The sequence below is a fragment of the Acomys minous genome (genome assembly GCF_964271855.1).
Source record: "Acomys minous genome assembly, chromosome: 9".
Taxonomy (NCBI): domain Eukaryota; kingdom Metazoa; phylum Chordata; class Mammalia; order Rodentia; family Muridae; genus Acomys; species Acomys minous.
Genome location: NC_140490.1, coordinates 68,595,152 through 68,616,113, shown reverse-complemented (window position 1 = coordinate 68,616,113; position 20,962 = coordinate 68,595,152). Strand labels below are relative to the sequence as shown.

Genomic DNA, 20,962 nt, shown 5'->3' with positions numbered 1-20,962 from the left:
GTTGCTGGGACATCTGGAAGAGCAGGCGGTGCTCTAAACCACTGAGCCATCTCTCCAGCACCCCCCATTGATATTTAATTGACCTTACAGTCTGAAAGTACGGAGGGATTTTCTCAATTGATTTTCCCTCATTTCAGATAACTCTAGCTTGTGTCAAGTTGACATAAAATTAGTCAGCACAATGGTCACGTGATACAAGTCACATGACAACCATGTGTTACTAGTAACACTGGGGAGTTTAGACCAAAGAAGAAAGTGTAAGCCCACGTGGAAGCAATGGTGTGTTGATTTTATTGTTGCGTGGGACCCTGAAAGCTAATGTAGTTAAATATGGTCCAGCTGTGATGAGTTTCAGGCTTCCAGATGCCACGGTACAGCAAAAGGAACTGCGTAGCAGACCTGAGCATCCGCTGCTTTCTTGGGTTCCTAACAGCAGAAGAGGAGGGGCCGGTTGGACTGAGGATCCCAAGCAAGGAAACCAGGATGATAAACAAATCTCCTCAAAGGATCAGCCGTGCCTTCCTGTTGTCTGATTCTCAATGCTTCCTCCAATTGCCTCTGGCATCGGATACAGGGACAAGCCCATCGCCCTGTGCTTACCCCTGTGCTCTGCTCTACTTAAGAACAAGACAGGGCAAGTTGACTGTTGACCTGGCTGAGGTTTTCACCATGCTATGTTGAAAGCTGTTCCTTGGGTTTGTCTGAGAGATGTGAATGCAACGAAAAGATCTGCTTGAAATAGATTTAAAAAACAAAACAGGGAAGGAGCCATAGAGAGGACTGCTCCTGAGAGGCTGCTGAGACTGAGGACACCTGCTGAGCACAGTCTGCAGCACACAAGAGATACAACATTACTTACTTTTAATGCCATGTTTATTTTTGAAATTCATTACAAGAGCAAGTACTACAGTTCTTGTAGTAAGAGGCACAAATTCGCACCCAGTTTCTGACATCTTCAAATTATCCTGTTGTAGGCTATGTTTGCTACTTTGTGGGTTCCTTTTTTTCCTCTTCCAATCTTCTCCACCCTTATTCAACCCTTCCAACCCCCCAATACTAGGTATGAGAGAAAGAAGGGTAAAGGAGAAAGAGGGCATCTTTATAGCTAGACTATTTCCTGCTGACTAGGGATGTCAAGTTTCTTGGGGCAAATCTGATCTTTCAGATTCTTCTTCAATTTCTTCTCCTCTTTTTGTGCATGACCACTTGACAAAACCCAACAATAGCAGCCATCAACCAGCAACCAGGAGCAGCAGCCACAGCAGCCAGTCTCTGGGCTCAAGCATTTATTTACCCTCTCATGAGTCCCCAGAATTACAAATGTCATACACTTGCCTCTGGCAAAACCACACCCCTACTAAAGCATGAGGAAAAATATAGTCAGCTGCTGTGGACAATCTGAAGCAGCATCACATCCCACACCTGGGATAAAAACAAAAAACATATTCCTGTAACATTTCTGTGTTTTCAAAGAAGCCAAACTTCCTCGCTACACCTTGTACACCACCAGTGTTCCTTCCAACTCCATATCTGATCATCTTTGGGAAGATGTAAACTAATTTTTAAATGCTGGATTGCTTGTGTCATACTCCCATGCTCTGAAGCAACATTGGAGGCGGGGTGTTCCCAACAAGATGATGTGTAACAGAGCAATAAGACAAAACAGAAAGATTTAAAATCGTTTTTAGGATCCTTCCATTGCAGTACATTGTTCTGGGTAACTTTATTTTAACCTGTTACTTATATACGTGTATTTCTGGGAGTTAGTTTCATAGCAAACTGTATTTCTTAAATTATTGCAGTAAAAACAATTTTTTATGAACTTCTCAACCCCACTACACATTTTGTCTGTTTGAATTCTACGTACTATTGCTGATGTCTGAATTCTTCCTCACTTAGATGTTTATCAGCAAGACAGTTTTCTCTTTAGGGTTTTTCATAAAAGGCGTTAGAGATAATTCACCATTAATCCCTCTGCTCCTCACTCACCCACACTGGAGAGTAATCAGACATCCGTACGTCCTCCCCTTTGGCTTTAACATCAAGCTCTGTCTGTCCTTGCTTTCTCCCAATTTCATTAGTGTGTAATCCCCTTCCCCTACAGCCTTATTACAGTAGAGCATCCCATTCATTGTACTCTCTACCATATGTGTTCTTACTTTTTAAATGAAAATAAAACCAATATTCACCAAAAATGCTTTATTTTCCAATATTTCTCTCATATAGTGTAATTTTTAGGAACCGAGAAGAAAGCAACACTAGCATTTTGAAGTGAGCACAGTTATTACATCAAATAGATGTTTACTGGAATATATACTTATTTTAAAACGCAATCCCAACTCTTCTCAGAAGGCATTTTCTCAATAGAATTTCAGATAACTCTAGTTCGCATGTCAAGTTGACATAGGACCAGCCAGGATACTTAGCAAATTATTGAGCTAAGCCTACTTATCTAACATCTTGTTAAACATCTACTGAGTTTGGCAGAGATCTGTTCTTTGTTAATTTTATAGAGTGAGCAACGTTTGCATCTGACACAGCATTCAGGCATCCTTATGTTCCTTGCTGGACCCCAGTTTGCTATTGCTATTTTTTTTCTGGGACCCAGAGGTTGTTGTGCATATTAAAGGATGATTTGTGAGTTCTTAGGAGCGAGGCTGTCCTGTGCTCCACAGTGTTAGCACTCAGAAACTTTCCCTGGGTCGTATCATATTTCTAAAACAAAAAATGGGCTTTTCTTATCATCTGGAACGGCTTGACTGGCCACATTTGTCCTTTCCTTGAACATTTAATAGTGAACAGCGGAAGCTGGCGTGAAGATGTCAGCCCAACCCTCCTCCCTGTCCATCGCACTCCTCCCTGATTTCCAGATTCATGTTAAACATTTGATATTTGAGAAACTTGTATTCGATCGTTATTTTTAAACATGTCCACATTCTTTAAAACTATAGCCCTAGAATTTTAAAACAATTCCTGAACTCTTGTTCCAGTTTTTTTTCTACATGAAACTCCCAGATTTAATCATTTCCCTCAACTGCGTATCATGTTCATTTCTGTAGGTTTGAGTATAAATTTATAGACATGAATACTAAGACAACTATTAACTTCGTGAATTTTAAGGGGATTTTTGTATCTTGGCACACAGAGTTGTGTGATGTTTGCTGCACGGCTGATGCTCTCTGCAGCCCTTAATTACTGCGTGTGCCGGGGACTCACTGATTATTCGGCCCTGCCTGGTTTAGTCTTCTGTGTCCATGCTCCTGCTGGGCACTGGAGCCTCCTGCCACGCCCACCTCACCATTAAAACATCTTCTTGGGATATAATCTGTATGTAATACAAAGAAAAGAAGCTATTCTTTCACTAAATGACTTCACGGGTGTCAGGTTTGCGTGTATCTTTCACGTTTTTATTCACATAGTACATTTACAGATGCAGAATGCCTTGCGGCTCCTCAAAACTCCTGGCTAAAAAGATGAATGACGCCACCAGATGCAGAGAGGCACCTTACGGCTTAACTCCCAACCTGCACGTCTGCTTTCCAAAAATAAATTACAGATTATTTTCATTTCTAATCCAATCCTTCGCTATTATTTTATCCTTAGAATACAGGAAGGCCCCTAAAGGGGATCTCACACTTTCGTTCTTTTTCAACTACATAGATCAGCTCAGAAACGTCCAATCTAGACCTGTTCCTTCCCACTTACAGCGTCACTACTGGACTCTGCTCTGACCACTGCACACCTGCCTCACCCAGTACCATCCAAGATCAGAAACTACATCCTCGAGACCACTGGAGAGAAAACCCCTTCTGACGCTCCCGTCGCCAGCACTCAATTCTCCCCACAGTCATGTTACTGTGTGAAAGCCGCGGTCTCTCAAGAACGTATGACGCATCAAGCAAATCCTCTGTGATCCTGCAATCCACCTATGCTCCTTGTGAGAAGGTTGAGCGGCTGACAGGATTCTTCGGTTTCAGCTTCGCTCACTGGTTGGCCTTTGCCACATGGAAGGAGCCTGTTTGCTTGGAAGTGTGAGCAGATGGCTTAGTATTTGCATATGGGAGAAGGCAGCATTCCTAGCGACGGTGTCTCCTCCCAAACAGCTTGAGTTTGTCTTCATTTCTGCCACTTGAATGTAGACCAGGAAGGTGACCACTGTCTTATGGCCCTGCGCTGTGCAGACCAACTCCGGATCTCACTCAGCCTCGCTGTGAACCCAACGGCCCAGGCACGCGCCCCGGAACAGAACTTATTTTGGCGAACACAGCGTGGAGTCCGTTGCCCCTTACTATTGATGTGACTTAGCCTAAGCACTTCTCTCTCCCCGTTTCCCCATGGATGTAGCTGTTATAAGAAAAAAAGTAGAAAATGAGTGACTGTTGAGGCACATTTCACGCCCACTATGACGTTAAGCCCAGATCTGTGGCTCAGTGGACGCTGTTAAGTCTCCTTAGCAGCCCAAGGGCCTTATCAGTGCTGCCTCCTTTACATACCTGCATCTGGTCACATGAGCTTGGAGACTGCAAACCTCACACCTCGCTGCAGCTCGGATCCTACTCACCTTTTGCTGTCCTTCCGCAGCCTCGTGGTTGCCCCCACGGTGCTCCAGAAAGCTTGCTGGCACTCAGCAGAGCCAGGAAGCACAGGGAATGTCCGCAAGAGACCAGTCATCGTCTGCACCTCACTGACATGAAAACGGCCTTACCAGGATACCAGGCACTCGACCGTCAGCAGCTCTGGGGTGCGCGGCAGAGCAAGTGGCATCATGTCTGGCACACTTCAGCAAGCCTCTACGTGGGATGGTGGACGGGCAGGGCTTTGTACCTGGCCCACTCAGTACCTCGTATCCGAGAATGAGAGGGTCATCATCCACAGCTAGGCAGTTGCCAAGTAAAACTGGCCAACGACCACATCAAGTTCACAAGTCAAGGCTCTTTTGGGAGCCAGGCACAGACTAGAGGGCCGTATACTTTTTACTTCGGTGGTGTGTGGTGTGTCCGACTCATGGGTTGGATAACAAAATTGGTGTTAGCACTGACATTTGATGTGACAGGAGAACCAGTGAAAATTGCTTCCTGATGGGACTGTTATCTCTAAATATGCAAATGAACCTTGCCACATTTTTTTTTCCCCAGGGAAAATTTGGATACTAGATAAGTCAGGTTCGGGTGCTCAAGTGTGACGGCTTGGCCTGCCCCTTTCCAGGCCTTCTTGTAGTAATTAGCATCATCCCAGATGCAAGGCAGAAAAGCCCAGAGATACAGGTTTGGGGAAGTGTACCAAGATACCAGAGAAGAAGAGTTTATCTCTGTTGACAACGTGTAGCGGGAAATGTACCCTGTAGGTCAGCACCTATGGGAGCTACTGAACCCGGGCTGCAGCGCCAGTATTCAGAGGGAATCTTGTTTCAAATCATTTGTGTTGGAAACGGACAGTTTGTCCACCAACTGAGCCCTCCGGTTTGCATTCCTTCACAGTTTGTGCTCGCTTCCCATGTTTATGACAGGATTCTCCCCCATGGTGGCTGTGTTCTTCAGTACTCATGGGAGAGGGGCTAGGTCATCCCATGTTTTAGTTAGAGGATTCTAAGTGGAAGATGTGCTCTTTATTACATGAACTCTTTCTCTAAGAACAGGTCAACATTAAAGGAAAAATAAGACGCTAATTGACTACTTTGAAATTTTATCCAGAACTGGGCACAGGGGTCCACGCTTGTAATCCCAGCCCCCAGGGAGGCAGAGGCAGGTGTGTCTCTGTGAGTTTGTAGTCAGCCTGGTCTACAAAGCAAGTCCAGGACAGCCAAAGGCTACACAGAGAAACTGTCTCAAAAATAAAGAAAAACAGAACTAATAGCTTCAATTTGTCAATTTTATTTATATTTTCTTTAAAAGAGTTATACTATCATACATGCTTTCTTACATTAAAAAAACTTAATTTGAAATAAAATATAGCTTAAATTATCATAGATATCATAGTCAGGAGAAATAGCTCAGTAGTTAAAAGTGCTTTTCTTCTCTTCCAGAAAACTACAGTTCAGTCCCCAGAACCCACAACCAGTGTCTCACAACTACATCTAACCCAGGTCCACAGGCTCTGATACTTCTGACCTCTAAGGACATCTGCACAAACATACACACACCTTCACATCCCCGCATACTGCACATACACACACACACACACACACACACACACACACACACACACACACAATTTTTTAATCCATAGGGGGAAAGACTTTGTACTTTTGTGCAAGTGATATCCATGAAGGTAACTCCTAAGTGCTTGAGCTGTGAGCCCAAAGACATAGCCGACCTAAAACACTTGCAGCTGCAAACATCTGTACAGCTTCCAAATCTGATGCATCTGAAGCATCTGGTAAATTTTTCAGGCTTGTATTTTCACTTAGAAACATAATTTAAAATCCACTCAATTTGTTATATGCAGCAATTGGTCATTAGTGGTGTTTTTTTTTTCCTTTTTTCAGTCACTGACTAGTATTGTATAGACATAACCATTTGTCCTGGTTTGTTCTCTTTGTCAAGGTGACAAGAGTTATTTGGGAAGAGGACCTTCAGTTGAGAAAATGCCTCCACCACATTGGTCGGGGTGTGCAAGTTTGTGGGACGTGCTCCTGATTGGTGGTTGATGTGGGAGGACCCGCAGTACTGTGCCACCCTGAGCTGGTGGCTCTGGGTTGTTCAAGAAAACAGGCAGAGCAATCCAGTACAGAGCACTCCTCCACGGCCTCGGCTTCAGTTCCTGCCTCCAGGTTCCTTCCCTGAGTTTCTTCCCTGAATTCCCTTCATGATGAACTACAACTGTAAGAAGAAATAAACACTTTTCTCCCAAAAGCCACATCAAGCTTATCACAATTATAGAAAGCTTTGCTAAGACGCTGTCCCCCAAGGAACAGGGCCAGAGGGGCTATCCATGTTCCTCAAGCCTCCATTGCACACCGTGTTGCAAGCTGGAATCCCTGGCCCTTAGTATGGAGCTGCACCAGATACATTTAGCAGTGTTCTTATTTTCCTTTCAAATGAGTCCTTTTTCAAATTTGTTTCCTTTCCTCCACTCTCATAACATTTGTCATGGAATGGAGTGTGTGAGCATACATGTATGAGTGATCTCACAAGATAAAGTCCCTGGTAGCATAAGGCTTCTGTAGAAAAAAACAAACAAACAACAACAACAAAAACAAAACAAAAACCAAAAACAACAAAAAACAAAGACAAAAAAACAAAACAAAACAAAACAAAACAAAACAAAAAACCCCACATAAGTGAGAAAGTAGTTTCAGTCATTTTTGAATGAAAGAACTGGCACAGAAAATTTGGGGCATGTTAATTTATATGACCAAAGAAGGCTTTACATTAGCTGTAGTTTATTATAAAATAAATTCATATGATCTGGATTTTTTAATATGATGCTAAAACCTACGGGGCAGGCTTAAGATGGGCAGTGCTGTGGATTAAACTATCTCACGGAGGGAATGCTTATGCCTCGCCCTCCTAAGTGTGACCATGCTTAGAAACAATGTCTATGGACGTAGTTTTAATACTGAAGTGAGGTCATCCTGCACTGTGGAATAGAGCCTTGTAATGGTTGAATATGAAATGTCTCCCACATGTCTGTACGTTTGAACACTTGGTTCCCTGTGGTGGTTTGAATGGGCATAGCCTCATAGGCTTAGATATTTGAACGCTAATTCACCAGGGAGTGGACCTGTTTGAGAAGAATTACAATGTGTGGCCTTATTGGGCAAAGTGTTTCACTGGGGGGTGGATTTTGAGGCTTCAAAAGCTCAGTCAGGCTCACTTAGTTTCATCTGCCTCCTCACTCTTCTTCCCTCCTCTCTCACCAGTCTGTCTCTGCCTGTTTCTGTATCTTCTTTCTCTCCTCCTGTTCCAGCACTCTGGCTGAATTACTATTCTCAGATACGAATGTATAATGTGCATACCAGGGTGAGGAGTCTGGCCACGGCAGAGGGCAGTGCACTGCTGTGACATGGAGCAGGCTCTCTTTCTGGCTGAACCTTCCGTTGTCCCTGGTTCTGTTGAGTGCCAGCATCACCCCAGCCTACTCCGTTAACATTCTGTCGCTGCAGCCAGACTACACATGACATAACTGCTGTCAGGGTTGAAGCCTTTTCGGCTACCTCCCGCCACACAGTTGTATCCGGGGTCTCAGTGCCCAGAGCTCAGTTGGTGAAGGTCCGAAAGATGGGCCAGCTAGACACCTACCCCCACCCCGACCAGAGATGACGTCATCCAAAGGCAGGCGCCTTAACGGCAACCTTGGCCAGAGAGGCCGTTATTACCGTTTGTCAGTTGGCTGCGGCCTACATAATCCATAAGGAAGCGTTTGACAAAGGCGGCAAGTGGGACTCAGGCCACAGCCGCAGGCAGGGCCAAGGCTTGGCTCAGACCATGGTGAGCACAGCTCTCGTCAGAGGGGGTGGGTGGCTCTGAAAAGAGCCTTTGGGTGAGAGGTGAGCAGCGCGCTCACTTGGAGCTGGTGTACTTGGTGACGGCCTTGGTGCCCTCCGACACGGCGTGCTTGGCCAGCTCCCCGGGCAGCAGCAGGCGCACGGCCGTCTGGATCTCCCGGGAAGTGATGGTCGAGCGCTTGTTATAGTGCGCCAGGCGCGACGCCTCGGCCGCGATGCGCTCGAAGATGTCTGTCACGAAGGAGTTCATGATGCTCATGGCCTTGGACGAGATGCCGGTGTCCGGGTGCACCTGCTTCAGCACCTTGTAGATATAAATGGAGTAGCTCTCTTTACGGCATTTCTTCCGCTTGCGGCCCTCTTTCTTCTGGGTCTTGGTGACTGCCTTCTTGAATCCTTTCTTGGAAATAGTAGTGCCCTTTGCAGACACCTCCGGCATTGTGAAGACTGCTTTTGTCCCACCAATAGATGCACAAAGTGCCAACTGATGGCAAAACACAGTTCACTTGAGGCGCAGAAGACAGGTATTTATAGGCGAGGATGTCTAATGACGTCAGGGCACAAATTATCTGATTGGATAATAAGTGCTCCATGCATGCAAATAAGGGGGAAATCAAGTACTGCTTCCAGATTGGCTAGTCCATCATCAATCATCCAATCAGGTGGCGATTATAACCTGCCATCACACTATAAATAGGACACAAAGCGGTGTCATTTACGGTGTTTTTGACGCCTTTGAAGATCAATGTCTGGGCGTGCAAAGCAGGGCGGCAAGGCTCGCGCCAAGGCTAAATCCCGCTCTTTTAGGGCGGGCCTGCAGTTCCCCGTGGGCCGCGTGCACAGGCTGCTTCGCCAAGGGAAGTATGCCGAGCGCATCGGGGCGGGCACACCCGTGTACCTGGCGGCCGTGCTGGAGTACCTGACAGCCGAGATCCTGGAGCTGGCCGGCAACGCGGCGCGTGACAACAAGAAGACGCGCATCATCCCGCGACACCTACAGCTGGCCATCCGCAACGACGAGGAGCTCAACAAGCTGCTGGGACGCGTCACCATCGCGCAGGGCGGTGTCCTGCCCAACATCCAGGCGGTGCTGCTGCCCAAGAAGACCGAGAACCACAAAATCCAGCTCAAGTGACTCCCAAGCCGGCGGCCGCAGCCAACAGCGTAAAACAAAGGCTCTTTTCAGAGCCACCTTCACGGTTAGAAAAGTAGCTGTGAGCTGTGTGTAGTGCGGCCTGTATAGCACATGATTGAGCGAGTAACTCGGCTGCCATGAGCTACAACGCTGTTCAAAACGTCACGCACGTGGGATGCCGAGTCACTCCTGTCACTTGAGGATCTGCCTGCTCCTATGGTACAGACGCCAGGAGCACACAGCAGCCACGGAGGCCAGAAATGAGGCTGGATCCATTAGAACTGGAGCAACTTACGGTTGGGAGCTGTCAGGAGCCGAACCCTGATCCTCTGCAGAAGTGTCAAATGCCTTCAACAGCTGTGGTATCTGTCCCGCCCAACTTTTTTTTTTTAATCTGGGCGTGGATATTTTCAAAGTTTTGGCTAGAAAATAGAGCCATTTGATCATTTTGTAAACACCAAAAGCAGGAATGTCTTAGGCTTAACATCTTTATAATTGATACTGACCAATTCTGAATGTAAATGTTCATTTAGTTGTAAAAACACTCATACCTTTGTTGGAGAGTTCAAGACCACCAGGGAGAGAGAGACCCCACCAGACAAAACTCAAGTTAAAAAAATTTTTTAAAGAATATTTTATTTAAAGCAATGTTATGACAGTAGCCTCCCTTGCCAATCTGAGCTGCTGTACAACCACAACTGTCTCAACTCGGGCTTTTTCTGCCACATGAGAATGTCAAGTTTGACTCAATGACTCTTTAAGGTTGCCATGTGCGGGGCAGTGGCCTCTCTTCATCCTCATATGGCCTAATAAATTTCACTTTTTCTTTTCCCTCCTCTTCTTCCTCCTTCTTTGAACAGATACAATTTATTTTCTGATTTCCCTTTCCATGCTGGACATTGTACCCAAGGCTTTAGACAGGCAGAGCAAGTACTCCCCACTAAGTTTTAAAAATTAAGATAAAAGTAAGATTTCATTATGACATTTCTTATGTGTGTATCACACACCTTGCTCATATTTAACCTCTGCTTCCTTCTCTTGTTTCCCCGCCCTCTTTTGCACACAAAGGCCAACAACAGGATCTGACCTCAGCATTCCAGTCTCCAGGCCTAATGCTCCAGAGCTAACGAGGCATGCCTGAGCAGCTTACTGAGACTCTCACTAACTACACAACTTACAAAATGGACTGAGAATGTAGCTCTGTTGTAACACTAAGATAACATACATGATCCCGAGAGAAAAGGGAGAGAGAGAGAGAGAGAGAGAGCTCAAAGCAGCTACTTCAGAAACTCTGATGCTCTTTCAGAGACTATTGTTCAGTAAGTAGAGCAAAGCTCTACAATTTTGCAAACTTGCATTTCTTTTGAACACAGTGAGACTTAATGTGTATGTGGTATGTGTATGTGTGTGCATGTGTGTGTGTGTCATATGTGTAATATGTGTGTAGTGTGTGTGTAGTGAGTGCATAAGTGTGTGCCTTATGAGTATATGGTGTGTTTGGTGTGTGGTGTGTGTGTGTGTGCATAGTGTTGTGTAAGCATGAGCATGTGTGTGGTGCGTGTATATGACATGGTGGTTATGTATGTATGAAATGTGGTGTGTGTGGTATGTGTATAGTTTATGTTTGTATGTATGATGTGTGTGGTTTATGTGGGTATATGTGCATATGTGTATATTTACAGTTTATATATTTGTGTGTGGTGCATCTGTACCAGTTAATGCCATCTTACAAAATGTCTCTTCAGATCTATTAAAAAGTGTAAACCACATAATTATTAAAATATTTGAAAATACAATGATTTCCCTTTAGTTGTCTTTCATTATTAGAAAGTGTAACCCACAGTGAGCTTTTCCTACAGTATTTACAAATTCTGAACACAAGGTTCTTATAGAGCAGTTAACATTTAGAGTATGTGATGTATGTTTATATGTGGTGAGTGTGTGTGTGTGTACATATGCCAAGGATCAAATTCCTTGTTAGTTTGAAATGTGATCACAAATGCTCTTCTTGGAAGTCAAATATAATCACAGCTGACAGCCGAGGGAGCCCAGCAGACACTGCATGTGAAAATCTAACCTATTGTTACCCATTCTGCACAGACGCTGGAAGAACTGAGTAGTTAAATTCTGCATATCTTATTGAGTAGTCTAGAAAGAAAAATAGAAATCAGTGCTCGATGTTTAAAACGGCATTCCAGCTTCAACCTCTGTGAGCTGGAAAGATACTACTCAAGAATGCCAACAGCTCCACAGACCGCCCGCAAATGCCACCCAGTTTTATTCTACCTGCTGTGGGCACAGAATTCAGACAGGCCTGGCAAAAATCCCACCTTGCCTACTTTTCAGCTGAGTGGTTTGTACAGAGGGAGCTCTTTGCAGACCCCCCTGAGCTGTAAATGATGTCACAGAGATTTTTTATTTAGTTTAAAGCTTAAACCTTTACTGGGGCAGATTCCCAGGTACCATCCAGACTTCGCCCATCTATTCTTGCGTTTGACCCACCATATGGCTACCTCTCTGCTCCTGTTCCCATCCGTCTGTCCTCTTCCTGTCTGCTTCCAAATCTCCTGTGTTTGTTTGCTTACTTTCCCTATCATTCCTCTCTCTCTCCCAGAAGTTCAGCCTTCCACTTCCTGTCCCAGATATTGGTCGGCAGCTTTTCATTACAACCAATCAGGAGTGAGACAACACCTGATACATCTCTTTGGGTGCCTAAGGCATTGAGGGCTGTTACAAATAAGAATCTGGTGATGGACCATAGAAATGACAATACCAAAATCCTGCCAGCACTTACTCTATGCCTGAAGAGAATTAACCATTGAAAATACAGAGGCACACCTTCACACAATGTGAAAGAGAGTCACCCCAACAGGTTTGGACCAGCTACTTCCTCTCTGTGTCTCAGTAGCCTCCCTTGCCATTCCTACCTCATACGGTTGCTAAGATCAAGTCAAGTCATGAACAAGTATGTCATTATTTTCTTCCCCTAGAGGAGTGATCATCGGCCCAGGGCAATTCTGATCCCCAATGGACAACTGTAATGTCTGGAGACCTTTTCAATTATCCAAATTTAATGGTAGTAGTGACTTTTCTCGGATGTAGGAAAGGGCACCCCTCAGCATCTTACAGGACACAGGACAGCCCCACTCAACAAAGAGTCATCCTCTTAACGGGAACCCCCTTGACTGAGGGGTGACTCTGTGTCAAAACTCTATTTGATGTTCTTGGAAGTACAGGAGGACAAGCACAGTGATCTGTCTATTGAGGGAATGGTGATCAATATTACAGCTACACCTGAAAGCAGTGCGGGGATGGGAAAGGTGCAGAAACTGCCGAAAACACTTACTGTTCAGCTGTGTAGACATCTCTAGATTGACGAGGTGCTCCATCCGTCTTTCCCACTGGGAGTTCCAAGTTCCTTCTTAGTAACTTAAACAGCAAACTTACTATCTTAAGAATTTGGAGACATCTTTTCTGGGTGGTTTGGCTTAGGGTCTCTCTTGAGATCGAAGCCACACTGTCCACGTGGGCTGCAGCTTGTTCAAGGATTGTTTGCCTGGAGATCTGTTTCTAAGCTCACAAGTGTGACTGTGAGCAGGACCTTCCATCCTTGCTGTCTGGGTCTTTCGAGGGATGATCCCAACATGCAACTGGCTTCCCCAGGGGCAAGCACTCCAAGAAAACGAGGCACTGTGGCAAAGATAGGAGCTTTGGATCTTTTCTAAATTAATCTCTGAAGTAACATACAAGCTTTCAGTCCCACAATGCCACGGTTGTACAGGGGAATGGGGATGCCCCAAGGGTATGAATGCCACTAGATGCCATTTCACCAGCAAATTGTGAGCACTCGGGGAGCCCTGTATTGTTTGTCCCATACTTGTTAGGTCATAGAGTTCCCAGGCTTCCTAACCCTATATAAGTGTCAGGCTGATCTTGACCTACAAGAGCCTCCACAAGAGGAGGAATGCTTACAAAAAGTGCTTCAGATAGTTTTCATAGCCAAGAAACTTTAGGGAATGTCCTAGATTGCCTACAGTTGCCAGGTGAAAACTTGCTGGAAAAGCAAACATTTGATGTCCATGACCTAATTTTTAATTTTTTTTTTTAATTGTTATGGGTATGGGTGTTTTGGCTACATGTATGTCTGTGTACCACATAGATAGCTTATTCTGCAGAAGCCAGAAGAGGGCGCTGGAGTCCTTTGGAGTGGAGTTACAAGCTGTAGTGAGTAACCATGTGGGGGCTGGAATTTACAGATCCTTTAGCCTGTCCTTCCCCAGGGCAGAGATGTTACAAGCTTTGAAATCATTCGTTCTGTGATGCCTGCATCATATAGATAGCCTTGCTCCCCACTGGTAGTTAGCATTTTCCTTACCACTGGGCATTTAGGGGTTTGGAAGGGATTTTAGTCCCTAAAATAAACTTCTTTTTACATAGAAATGTGTTTGTTTTTCTTCCTTTAGGATAGATGAGCAGAAATGAGCTTTCTATTTCAGAAGTCAGTTTCCATTTCATTTGTTTGTAAGATTTGTTGTGGAAACTGTGAAGAAAATAACATCATGAAGCTGCTCAGACACCTGTCAGCCAGACTTCACAGTATGAATTCATAACCAGTGCTGGTTGTTCTGCGCCCTGACCCAGATCCTGGGCCTCTGGTCCAGCCCCGAGTGTCACACCCTCTCATCTGAATATGACATCACAGTGCGTCCTTCTGAAAGACAGTGTCAATTTTCTTTCAAAAGCACCAAAGTTACCTTTCAAGTCAAGCAAGTGGCCAGGTAACAGCTATATCTGATGTTTAACCAGAAGGCTCTTGATCTGATACGACTTCCTTTCTGGATTCTTATAATCCCTTCTTTTGTACACCCATAGAAGACCGCACCGGAAACTCAGCATTCTCTTGTGCCTCGATGGAGCATTTTGCACAAAGTTTGGAGATTAGTCATGGCCGTGACTGTGAGGTAGGATAGAAATGCCAGGAAAGCCTGGAGAACGTGGAAAAGGAGATCAGTCCGTCCCTCAGGCATCTGCTTGAAGCTTTTCAGTGTAAGCACAGCAAGAATACCAGCACTATTGGCTGCTTTCCAGTCTCTCCTCCTTTTCCAGTCACAAACTTGTAATCTTCTAGGTGTCTCATTGTTACATTTTTTTTTCTTTTTCAGAGCCCCATCTGTGGTACTATGTTACCAGGAAAGTTGGAGTCACCTCTCAAGATTCTTAGTCTTGTTAATAAAGTTTAAGAACAATTGAAGAAGAAGAGGGAGATGGAAGAGGAGGAGGAGAAGGAGAAGAAGCACAGCAGCAACTTCCGGACAATTTTCTCATAGTTTAAAAAAAAACCTCCCCAAACAGGCAAACTATAAATCTCAGGAAGAGGGAAATGGAGAAGAGGAAATGAGAAGGCCATGCCATTTGAGCTAAGCTAACATGATGAACTGCTCTGCCTTAACCTTGGACTTGAAAGCCATCTTATAGCAATGACAAACTAGATTCATTCCTGTTTATGGTTAAATCTGTTTCTCAAGGGTTGGGCACCTTAACCTTAATCACCAATGGTTCTGTTCTGCCTGATCCAGGAAATGCAACCATGCCCTTGTTTCAAAGGGTCATTATGACCACCTGCTGTTATGATCATCTTGTTATAACTACCTTTGCTGTAACCACCTGGCTATGACAACCTTGCAACCTTTGTTTCAGGAGTTTTTTATGGCCAACTTGTTATGCTTATGTTCCATTTCTGTATCTCTGCCTATTTGCCTTCGAAATCTCCCATTAAGAAACCTCCTTGAAAGAAAGAAAGAAAGAAAGAAAGAAAGAAAGAAAGAAAGAAAGAAAGAAAAGAAAGGAAAGAAAAAAGAAAGAAAGAAGCCTCCTACCCGGGAGCTATAAAAACCTCATTGTCCCCATATCCAATACTGACCTCTTAAACCCCTCCCTCTGGAAAGATAGCCCAAACACATGAATTTTTTTTCAAAAGGTTGCTTTAATAACTAATTGCTTTAATTAATTTGGCCATATTTGAGGTCAGTGTTCTTTCTCCTCTCACCTGTGGGATTAACAGTACATTGTGGAAAGGAGAGCTTCAGAGACAGAAAAGATGACCAAAGAACCCAAACAGGCATACTTAGACCCTAGCCATCATCCAAAAGAAAGAGACAAAAGGGAAGAGAAAAGGCCACCACTTTGCAAGTCAGAAGGGAGGGCAGACCCAACAGAACCTCATAGTGGTTCCTCTGTGGCTACAACCGAGAGAATGTCTTGGGGGAGGAAACTGTCATTATCCCACTAAAAGGGTAAGAACTCCTCCCATCTCTTTAGCATAGCTTAAGGTGACTCTGTCTTCCTGAGATGTAGTCTCTTAGTCAGTGACTCACTGACTGGCCCTGTTGGAGTGTTAGGTCTCCACCCAGGCCAGAGAGCCACCCAAAGGGTAGACAGGGCTGATGTCAAGACAGTGGGTCAGCCTGTGTCCACACCTGAGTATGTCTCACTTGGTGCTACTTCCTCTAAGAAAGTGCTCTTGGGTCTATCTTACTTTCTGCTGAGCACGACTCTTTCTCTTAACTTTTACATTTAAGCTGATTTTAAAGTATCTTTTGATAGCTGGAGAGATGGTTTAGCAGTTAAGAGGACATACTGCTCTCACAAAGGACCCAGGCTTAGTTCCCAGAACCCACTTGGAGGCTATGTAACCCCAGTGCCAGAAGATCTGATGCCCACTTCAGGCCTCTGCAGGCACACTAACATACATGCAGGCGAAACACTCACATAAATAAAATAAAAATAGATCTAATAAAATTTCAAACTCTGAGCAGTTAAAAGACCTCACAAAGGCCCTGAGTGCTGTTCCTAGAGTGCCTGGAACTCCACCTCCGGGGCCCCCCACCCCATGCCTCCCACCCAGCATGCCCCAGGGGGTGAGGCAGGATTCCTATGAGATTACAGATAACGTTTATCAGCCATTATTGGAAATTTTGCAGAGATAGCGAGTTTTCCCTAATCTTGCCTGAAGCAAATTAATTTCTAGAAAAAGAGAGAATAAGAAACTGCACATACCCAGTATGGCTGCAACAATTTCCTCATTCCTAAGCCCCTCAGTCCACCCCTCATAAATGATTGCAGCCAGGTTTTTCCCACGGCAGACCCTCAATTTCCTGCCAGAGAGAGGTTGCCCCTCACAGTGCACACTAATTTTGTTGAAGGTCAGACTCTGGTCCCTTTCTGTCTTCTGTCTCTCTGCACTGCCTCAGAAATTTGTAATGAGGGCACATACAAAGTTAAAATAATATAAATAAATCTAAAATAATTTTATATAAAAGTTTTAAATAACTGTTTTTTAATTATACATCAACTAATTGAAAATTTCTTTTCAATGTCAAATCCATGAGCCCCAGTAAGTTCACTATGTTTCTGTTGCTATAGTGGAACATCATGACCTAAGTGATTTATACAAGGAAGGGTTTGTTTGGATTATTGTTCCAGGGGATAAGGAAGCCATCACAGTGAGGAAGCAGCAGGCATGTGGATGGCATAGCAAGCAGAGAGCTCACATCTTGAAGCACCAACACAAAGCTGAACAAACTAGAAACAGCATCTTTAAACTGTCCAAGTCCATCTGCTGTGACATACGTCCTCCAACAAGGCCACACCTCAATCAGCATCACCAACTGGGGACCAAAGATTCAAATGGCTGAGACTGCAAGGGAGGTGGGATTCAAACTACCACAGCCAGTTTGGCCTGAGTCAAGGCCCCTAATAGCAGTGTGGAGCTGTCTCCGTCTTCTCACCACTGACAACTGTATGTATGGAGATTCTAGAAAATGCCAAGGAAATTTCAAAACTCATTTCATTTAATGATACTCTGGCCTTTTATTGTTAAACAGTACTCTAAATTGTGTTCAGTTCCAGGGTAGGGTAGTGCTATGCATCATCTATCTATCTATCTATCTATCTATCTATCTATTTATCTCTTTCCTTCTTTCTGATTTTTTTTGGGGGGCGTTCTTTTTTGAGATAGGGTTTCTCTGCGTAGCCTCATTTGTTCTGGACTCATTTTGTAGGCCAGGCTCCCCCCAAACTCAAAAAGATCCACCTGCCTCTGCCTCCCTGGGTGCTGGGATTATAGGCGTGTACACCACAGCACTTGGCTTCCTGCTTCTATTTTTCAAAACAGGGTCTCATTGTGCAGTTTAGACTGGCCTGGAACTCACTACATAGCTCATGCTTTAAACTCACAGCAATCCTCTTGCCCCAGCTTCCCCAGTGTTGGGATTGCAGGCATGAGTCACCACACTGAAAAGCTAAGTTCTAATCACTACTTGCCTGTTTTTCCTTCTCTACTACAGAGATTCCTCCCGTAGTCCAGAGACAACTGAAGCAGATCCAAAGGCTCTCTCCTTTGCTCTTGACAGAGGCTTGGTGACTGGAGTGTGTGAACAGTGGCTCCTAGGACCAGCACTGGGGATTTTTATCTGTTTCTCCTTTCCTGCTTGGTCACCTCCAAAAATCCTGAAGGGCAAATCCATAAGTTGGATGCATGGGTGGAAGGGGTGAAGGCAGGAGACCCTATGTGCCAGCTGATTCTCTGTTGCTGTGATTAAACACTGACCAAAAGTAATTTGGGCAAGAAAGGATCTATTTATAGCCTATGGTTGAGAGAAGCCAAAGCAGGAACTCAGCTCAGGAGGAGGAGGAGGAAGAGGAAGAGGAGGAAAAGGAGGAGGAGGAGGAAAAGAAGAAGAAGCAGCCATGAGGCTGTCTGTTTTCCATCTATTGCACAGCTTTCTTTCTTTTTTTAATTTAATTAATTTATTCAGATTACATCTCAATTGTCATCCCATCCCTTGTATCCTCTCGTTCCTCCCTCCCTCCCTCCCTCCTGCTTTCACTCTATTCCCCTCCCCTATGTCAGTGACTAAGGGGGACCTCCTCCACCACTGTATGGTCATAGGCTATCAAGTCTCATCTTGGTAGCCTGTCTATCCTTTCTTCGCGTGCCACCAGGCCTCCCCACCAAGTGGAGGTGGTCAAATATGGGGCACTAGAGTTCACATCAGAGTCAGTCCCCACTCTCCACTCAACTGTGAAGAATGTCCTGTCCATGGGCTAGATCTGAGTAGGGGTTCGCTGTTTACTGCATGTATTGTCCTTGGTTGGTACAGTAGTTTGAACAGAACCCCTGGGCCCAGTTCTGCCCATCATAATGTTCTTCCTATAGGTTTCTAGGACCCACTGGATCCTTCTATTTCTCCATTCTCCCATACTTCTCTCACCTAGAGTCCCAATAGGATGTACTCACATCTATCCCCATCTCCTGGTAAGTGCAGACTTTCATGAGACATGCCTCTTGGGCTACTGTCCAATTATAAGTGAGGATATACTGAGTGAGTTAACCCAGAAGCAGAAAGACTCATAGGGTATATACTCACTTATAATTGGACAGCAGCTTGCTTTCTTATGGAACCCAGGACCACCTGCCCAGGGTGACACACAGCCCTCAGTGGGCTGGACCCACCCACATTAGTCATTAATCAAGAATAGACACACCCACAAACCAGTCCCAGGATAGTCCTGAACTGATGCTCCCTCCTCTTTCCAGCTGATTCTGATTTGTGTCTTGATGACAAAAACTAGCCAGCACCCCCTGGTGTGACTACTCTGCAGCATGGGGTAGGAGAAATCTGGAGAGACAAAAACAGACACACAGAAAAGGCATTTACTGTAGCACAGTACATACGTTTTGGCAGGCACGCTCCTGGAAAAAGCATATAGCAGGAGGAGAGAAGAGTGTTGAAAGGAAAATGGTCTTCTTACTGATGACCTCAGTGGCCTGGCTCTTGCCTAGCACTCAGAGCCTTGGCTTGGATCCCCATAACTTCAATAAAAAAGTAAATGAATAGGCTAAATTGACCATGCTTTCAGGGGAGACTCTGTCACCCTCATTTTGTATCACTTGAGGTCATTCACCTTTTCTGAACTCCAAGAATACCAATTTCTCCTGAGTTTTAAGAAGAAATGGCATTGTACAGAGTACACAAGTTCCCTGCAACAAAGGATAGGGTTTATTTCCTTAAACATTTTTGTATTAGTCATGAGCCTGTGCTTTCGTATATTTACAGCAAACACCATAGACGTATTCTCTCTGTCTTTCTCCAAATATACTGTGTGTGAGAGAGAGACAGATGCAGTGCCCACAGGCTGTGTATCAGAGTGTTCCTACAGGCAGGCAGTAGACTGCAGGCTGCATCAGAGGACCAGAGTTTAAACAGCACAGAACTGTCATCAGCAGTCACAGGGATGAAAAAGGGAGACCATTACAGATAAGGAAACTGAGAGGGACTTTCCCAGGGACTCTGTGGTGGGTTAATTGTGGCCCCACAAAATTCCTTTGTGGAAGGCAGGTGAAATAGCTCAGTGGGTGGGTAACGGTGTTGGCTTGCTGCCAAGGCTGGCAACCTGAGTTTAAACCACGGGACCCACAAATTTGTTCTCTAACTTCTCCAGGCCTCCCACACAAAAATTAATTGATTGATTGGTTTCTGAACATTCATGTATAGAAGTCCTCCTTTCTTGTACCTCAGAGCGTGAAGGAGGGATCGCTGCAGACGTGATACATAAGATGAAGGCATGCTGACTAGCAGACCCGCATACACCCAGGAGCAAAGCCGCGTGAGGATGAAGGCAAAGATTGGGTGATTCTTTTACAAGTCAAAAAATACCAAGGATTACCAGGAGAAGCACCTGGAACAATTGCCCTCACAGCCCTGATGATGCTCCCTTCTAGACCCCAGCCCTCACAGTCATAGCTCCAGATGTTTGGGTGTTTAAGTCACCCAGTGTGTGGCACTTGGATCTGGCAGCGGATCCAGACCTTGTGACTTTTGGTTCCATGCGATCTCTTGATAGAGCAGTGGTTACACTTTCAGTCTCTTGTGTCCTGATAGTCAAGGCTAGCCTTTAGGAAGAGACGACTTCCAAGTCTTGCTTAAAGGCCACCAGTAAAAGATATGGGAAGGAGCATGAGGATTTGAGGATACTCAAATGGTCCCAAGCAGTCTGGATCGACCAGCGGATCCATACAAGAAAGTCCAGGGCTAAAACTGTCTGTTCCCTGATTTAACTTACAATCCTTATTACAGTGGATGGTAAATACACAAGAGATAAAAATCTGTATCCAACAGAGAACCATTTAAGGTTCTTCTGAATTTAGACATGGCCACAGTCAAAGGCCAGGCTTCCATAAAAGCAAGTTTATTGTTTTGCTTGCTGGCAGGGGGTAGGACGGGGTGGGAGAGGAAGACCAGTCAGCTAACTACAAGTAGATCAGACCTGTTGGTGAGCCTCTCTCTCCTGGGGCTACCCACTCCTTGGGTTATCCAAAG

The 20,962-nt window shown here is 44.9% G+C and overlaps 2 protein-coding genes across 2 annotated transcripts; one reads left to right on the top strand and one right to left on the bottom strand.

Moving 5' to 3' along the window:
• Positions 1-8,455: 8,455 nt before the first annotated feature.
• On the bottom strand, positions 8,456-9,053 carry H2BC1 (H2B clustered histone 1). The gene has a single exon (XM_084796108.1). It carries the CDS (start codon positions 8,883-8,885, stop codon positions 8,502-8,504), a length of 384 nt encoding a protein of 127 aa, XP_084652234.1. The 5' UTR covers positions 8,886-9,053; the 3' UTR covers positions 8,456-8,501.
• A 1-nt stretch (position 9,054) lies between these two features.
• H2AC1 (H2A clustered histone 1) lies at positions 9,055-10,822 on the top strand. Its single transcript, XM_084796107.1, has one exon. It carries the CDS (start codon positions 9,192-9,194, stop codon positions 9,579-9,581), a length of 390 nt encoding a protein of 129 aa, XP_084652233.1. The 5' UTR covers positions 9,055-9,191; the 3' UTR covers positions 9,582-10,822.
• The last annotated feature ends 10,140 nt before the right edge of the window (positions 10,823-20,962 follow it).

Coding starts and splice junctions, on each gene's coding strand:
- H2BC1 (XM_084796108.1), bottom strand. CDS start 8,885: ATGCCGGAGGTGTCTGCAAAGGGCACTACTATTTCCAAGAAAGGATTC.
- H2AC1 (XM_084796107.1), top strand. CDS start 9,192: ATGTCTGGGCGTGCAAAGCAGGGCGGCAAGGCTCGCGCCAAGGCTAAA.